This window comes from Anomaloglossus baeobatrachus (genome assembly GCF_048569485.1).
Source record: "Anomaloglossus baeobatrachus isolate aAnoBae1 chromosome 5 unlocalized genomic scaffold, aAnoBae1.hap1 SUPER_5_unloc_29, whole genome shotgun sequence".
Taxonomy (NCBI): Eukaryota; Metazoa; Chordata; class Amphibia; order Anura; family Aromobatidae; genus Anomaloglossus; species Anomaloglossus baeobatrachus.
In genome coordinates this window covers 100,300-105,773 of record NW_027441805.1, presented here as the reverse complement: position 1 = coordinate 105,773, position 5,474 = coordinate 100,300, and the positions used below count along the sequence as shown (strand labels likewise).

General features: G+C 46.8%; 1 protein-coding gene across 1 annotated transcript; it reads left to right on the top strand.

Moving 5' to 3' along the window:
• The first annotated feature begins 910 nt into the window (after positions 1-910).
• Positions 911-4,624, top strand: LOC142259132 (uncharacterized). The gene is made up of 7 exons (XM_075331641.1): positions 911-955; positions 1,583-1,657; positions 1,785-1,868; positions 1,945-2,161; positions 2,240-2,396; positions 2,524-2,710; positions 4,610-4,624. The coding sequence occupies exons 1-7, from the start codon at positions 911-913 to the stop codon at positions 4,622-4,624; spliced, it is 780 nt and encodes a 259-aa protein (XP_075187756.1).
• Positions 4,625-5,474: the final 850 nt, after the last annotated feature.

The window sequence follows — 5,474 nt, the reverse complement described above, 5'->3', positions numbered from 1 at the left end:
CTCAACATCAAGCCGGTGATGATGGAGTCTCTCTCTCTCTCTCCTCATTTGGCATTGAAAATAAAAACAAATAAAAAAAAATCCGTTTTTCTACCGGATCCGTCACATCAGTTTTTACACAATATAAGGCTGCTTTCACATATCAGTTTTTTGCAATCAGGCACAATCCGGCGCTTTGCAGAAAAAACTCATCCGTTTTTTTTGCCGCCGGATGCGTTTTTTCATCATTGGATTGTGCCGTATGGCTTTGCGTTGCATCCGTTTTTTGCCAGATGCGGCATGTTTAGCCGCTGCGGCGGCCGGATGGAAAGTTGCTTGCAGCGTTCTTTGTCTGCGGCGAAAAAACGCATCGCACCGGATCCGGCGCCATACAGCGTGATTTATAATGGAAGCCTAAGGACGCCGGAGGATCCGGCCCAATGCAGAAAAAAATGGATACGGTCGCCGGATCGTTTTTTTTTTTAACTGAGCATGCCTATTGTCCCTGACTACTTCTTGCCAACACGGCAAGACTTTCTGCCACAGAGAGCCCACTGCAGAGAGTCAGCCCGCACGCCGCATAGAGCCAGCCCGCCCGCTGGAGAGAACCAGGCCGCCCGCCAGAGAGAACCAGCTTGCCCGCCCGCCGGAGAGAAACAGCCTGCCCGCCGCAGAGTTCCAGGCTGCCTGCCCGCCTGCCACCGAGAGCCAGGCCGCACAGACCGCCTACCAATGCCAGGCCACCAACTGCCAGGCAACCAACTGACAGGCCAGCCACCAACTGCCGGGCCAGCCACCAACTGAGCGGCCAGCCACCAACTGCCAGGCCAGCCACCAACTGAGTGCCAGCCACCAACTGCCGGACCAACCACCAACTGCCGGGCCAGCCACCAACTGAGTGCCAGCCGCCGCAGAGAGCCAGCCAGCCAGCATGTCTTCTTCTGGGAACCCTCCTGCTCCTTCTCAGCAAAATGAGGTTTGTTTTTTTTTTATTTATTTATTTTTTTTTTTTTAACCCATTTACGACCCACGACAGATATATTCGTCATGGATTGTGTAAGGTTAATCTCCGCCCCCTGCCGTGGGCAGGTCGCGAAGATCCGCGCACATATCAGCTGTTTTTATCAGCTGACATGTGTGCCTGCTAGTTGAGTGGAATCGCATTATTCCACCCGCAACTTTTAACCCCTTATATCTCGCAGCCAAAGTCTGGCAGCGAGTTGTATGTGCGCGTGGCATTTTTTTTATACACCATACATACAAGTAAAACTATACATGTTTGGTGCCTACAAACTCGCACCGACCTCAGGCATCACAACAACATATTAGTTTTACGATATAGTGAACATGGTGAATTAAATATCCAACAAAATATTGTGCATTAACACTTTTTTTGCAGCTTTTCCATACTTGGAATTTTTTGGTTGTTTTCCAGTACACTATATGGTAAATTTTATGGTTTGTTTCATTTAAAAGTACAACTTGTCCCGCAAAAAAAACAAGCCCTCGTAGGAGGAAAAATAAAAAAAGGGAAAATGCTCTGGGCCTGAAAAGGTTAACAATCAAAATAAATTACATATCGATTTACCTTTTTTTTTAACAGGAATATGAACAACGTGAGGCGCTTCCAGAAGGGGACGCGAGGGGTGGAGAGATACAAGGAGTGGGCGCACAGAGTGTAAGTTTATTTTACATGCATCACAGAAAGATCACAGTACACCCAACACATCCACAGTACACCCAACAGATCCACACTACACCCAACACATCCAAGCTTATTTTATTATTTTTTTTGTTTTATTCAGGCTTCCGATTCTGGGGCTCGTGGTAGAGTTGCTCCCAACCCCTCCTCCCATGGTCGTCGGCATAATCGTCGCGGCGGTCACAGTGTAAGTTGTTATTTTGTTTGTATCTATTTCATTGTCATTTTTGTGTAATTTTTTTTTGTTTATCTGTTTTCAACAGGCTTCACAGCGGGATCCTGACTCGGACGGTGAGGAGGCAGGATGTATCAACAACATCGACCTCCTCATCGATGAAGTTCGAGAGCGGGAGCCCCTGTGGAATATGGGTGACCGCCGCCACGCTGATTCGGTTGTAACCCGTAGACTATGGGAGGAGGTTTGCCGTGAAGTGGTGACAGGTTGGGAGGACCTCAATCCTAGAGCCCAGAATCGAGCAAGTAAGTATTCACAGTTCAGTAGGTTATGTTGCAGGATGTAATGTTTTGTATACTAACCATTGTGTTTTCACTTTTCAGGGGAAAAAGTTCAGAACCGGTGGCGGTCCATCAGGGATCGCTTCAAGAAGGAGTTGAACAAAGAGATGCTGGCCCCGAGTGGATCCGGAGGACGCGTATTAAGATATAAGTATTTCAGAGTGTTGGCATTCCTCCGGACAACAATGGCGTACAGAAGGTAAATATTTCACACAACATCTACAAAGTTAAACTGTTTACATGTGTAACCTTTTTTTGAGTTTCAGCAAGAGACAGGCAATAGCAATATAATTAATTTATTTTTTTTTGTTTCCTTTCTTCCACAGCATTGTCTGCAGCACCTGGGAGCCAGCATCAAACCGTCCTGAAGCGATCCCAACACAGTCATCCACCGGAGAACACTTGGACAGACCCCACCCTTCTGCACCTTCCCTATCTTCTGGTCCCTCTGTCCCATCCACCAGCGCTGGAGCATCTGGTGAGGCTTCATTACATGAAGCTGCTGCTGACGAGGTAGATTTCCCCTACCCCACCCCTCTGACACTGCTGCCCTCAGTAGAACACCTTTGGGTTCTAGGCGTCAGCGTCAGAGGGCTCTGGATAGGAGCTATGCGCCCGAGTTCTTGCTTCTAAATGCAGCCTTCCAGAACGCAATCAAATTGCTCTCCGAGCAAACCAGTGCTGCATTCAGACTGGTTCAAAACACTATTCAAAATAATACGCACTAATGGTGCACGCGTCTGGACAGGCTGCATTTAGATGTTAGAAAGTCGACCACTCATTGTTTTTTCCAAGCAGTCCTCGAGCGCATGGAAAACCCTTTTCCTGAGCAGCAGATGCATGTAATGCAAGCCACCCAGTATGCTCTGGCACAGGTTACCTCCCAACCACCTCCAACCACCCTAATTCCTGCCGCACCTGCCTCCCCTCCAGCCACTGTCCCTCCTCCCTCTCCTATACAATACCAGCATCCTGTCCCGTTCCAGCATCCAGCCCCATACCAGTTCCCAACATCTGTGCGTCCACTCCCTGCCCCACCTGTACTCCCTGCCCAGTACCACCCGTCTCCTTCCATACCCATCCTGCCCCAACTACCACACTCTTCTTCAACCACCACCTCTTCTGTCCCCCAATCCCTCCACCCCTCAAATCCTTACCAAATCCCATCCCATCTCCTGTTTTTCCTCTTTGTTTCTCCACCACCACTACTTTACCTTTTCTTTCTTGTTTTCCTTCACCCTCACCAAAATCCACCCTCCATACTCCCACTGTCCAAGTGTTCCCATCTGACAGCCCCAGCCCCTCCAGTACTATCTCCACTCAAGAATTTTTAAATTTATAATTTTTCCATTAAAAAAATTAAGTTATATAATAAATAATACTTTATTGGTTTAATGATTTATTGTGTGTTTTTTTTTTTTTAATCATAAGCAAAAATGTTATGTTATGAAGGTAAAATGTGGTTTAACAATAAAACAAATTTTTAAAAAAAAAGGTACAAGGTATAATAAAAGGAAGTAAACTTTAAAACAGTAATCAGAAATATTACGAATCTAAGCGGTACTTCTCACATAGCGAGATCGCTGCTGAGTCATGGTTTGTGTGACGCACCAGTGACCTCATCAGAGATCTCGCTGTGTGTGACACTGAGCAGCGATCTGGCCCCTGCTGTGAAATCGCTGCTTGTTGCACACAGCTATGGTTCTTTTTGTTGCTCGTTGCTCTTCTGCTGTGAAGCACACATCGCTGTGTTTGACAGCGAAAGAGCAACGATCTTAACGTGCAGGGATCAGGGACCCAGCGTCTGGAAGCTGCGGACGCTGGTAACCAAGGTCCACATCGGGTAACTAAGCAAAGTGGTTTGCTTGGTTACCCGCTATTTACCTTGGTTACGAGCGTCCGCAGCTGCCAGAAGCCGGGCTGCCTGCTTCATGCACACGTAACCAAGGTACACATCGGGTAACTAAGAAACCCGATATTTACCTTGGTTATAAGCGTACGCCGCTCTCAGGCTGCCATTGCCTGTGCCCTGCACACGTAGCCAGAGTACACATCGGGTAACTATGCTTTGCTTAGTAACCCGATGTGTACCCTGGCTATGAGTGCAGGGAGCCAGCGCTAAGTGGTGTACGCTGGTAACCAAGGTAAACATTGGGTAACAAAGCACAGCATTTTGCTTAGTTACCTGATATTTTTCTTGGTTACCAAGCGCAGCATCGCTTCCACGAGTTGCTGGTGGCTGGTGAGATCTGCCTGATTGACAGCTCACCTGCAACCATGTAGCAACGCACCAGTGATCTTGACCAGGTCATATCGTGGTCGGAATCGCTGGTACGTCGTTTTGTGAGATGGTACCCTAAGAAGTTTGGTATATACCTACAAAGATTAAATAATGTCATCCTCCCATTCCAGTCTTCCTTCAGGTGACATGAAGTAATCGGCAAACTTGTCCCTTAATCGACAAACAGGAACACTTCTTCTTACACTAACATTAGTGTAATCATGCAAAGTACTTTGCTCAGCATTCTCATCAACATTTATACTTTCTTTAGATATGACAAAATTGTGGAGGACAAACACATGCTTTAATTACCTCATCAACAGTTTCAGTCTTCAGGTTAATGGCGGTCAATAAAACCCGCCATTTAGCTGTTAGAATACCAAAAGAGCACTCAACCATTCGACGCGCTCTGGATAATCGATAGTTGAATACTTTTTTGGTTTGTGTCAATCCACTGCTCGAGTAGGGCTTTAGAAGGTGTTCTGAAAGTTGAAAAGCTTCATCAGCTACGAACACAAATGGCATTGGTGGCCCAGTGGTGTCCGGAAGTGGTCTTTCTGCTGGAAAGTCAAGGGTGTTCCCATACAACTGCCGCCCCATCACTGACATCTTGAACACTTGGGAATCGTTGGAGCGGCCATAGGCACCAATGTCCACTGCTACAAATTTGTAATGTGCATCTGTGATGGCAATAAGTAGAATGGAAAAGTACTTTTTATAATTGTAAAACTCCGATCCAGATGCCACTGGTTTCACAATCCTGATGTACTTCCAGTCCAAAGCACCCAAGCAATTTGGAAACTGACAGATTTGTTGGAAGCTATCTGCAATTTGCAGCGAAGTGTCCCTTGTGGGTTGTGGAATAAATTCTTCCTGCAAACAGTCCCACAATGCTCTGCAGGTATGGCGGACAATTCCGGATATTGTGGAGACCCCAAGTTGGAATTGGAAGTGGAGAGAAGATAGTGATTCTCCTGTTGCAAGGAATCTGTCAAA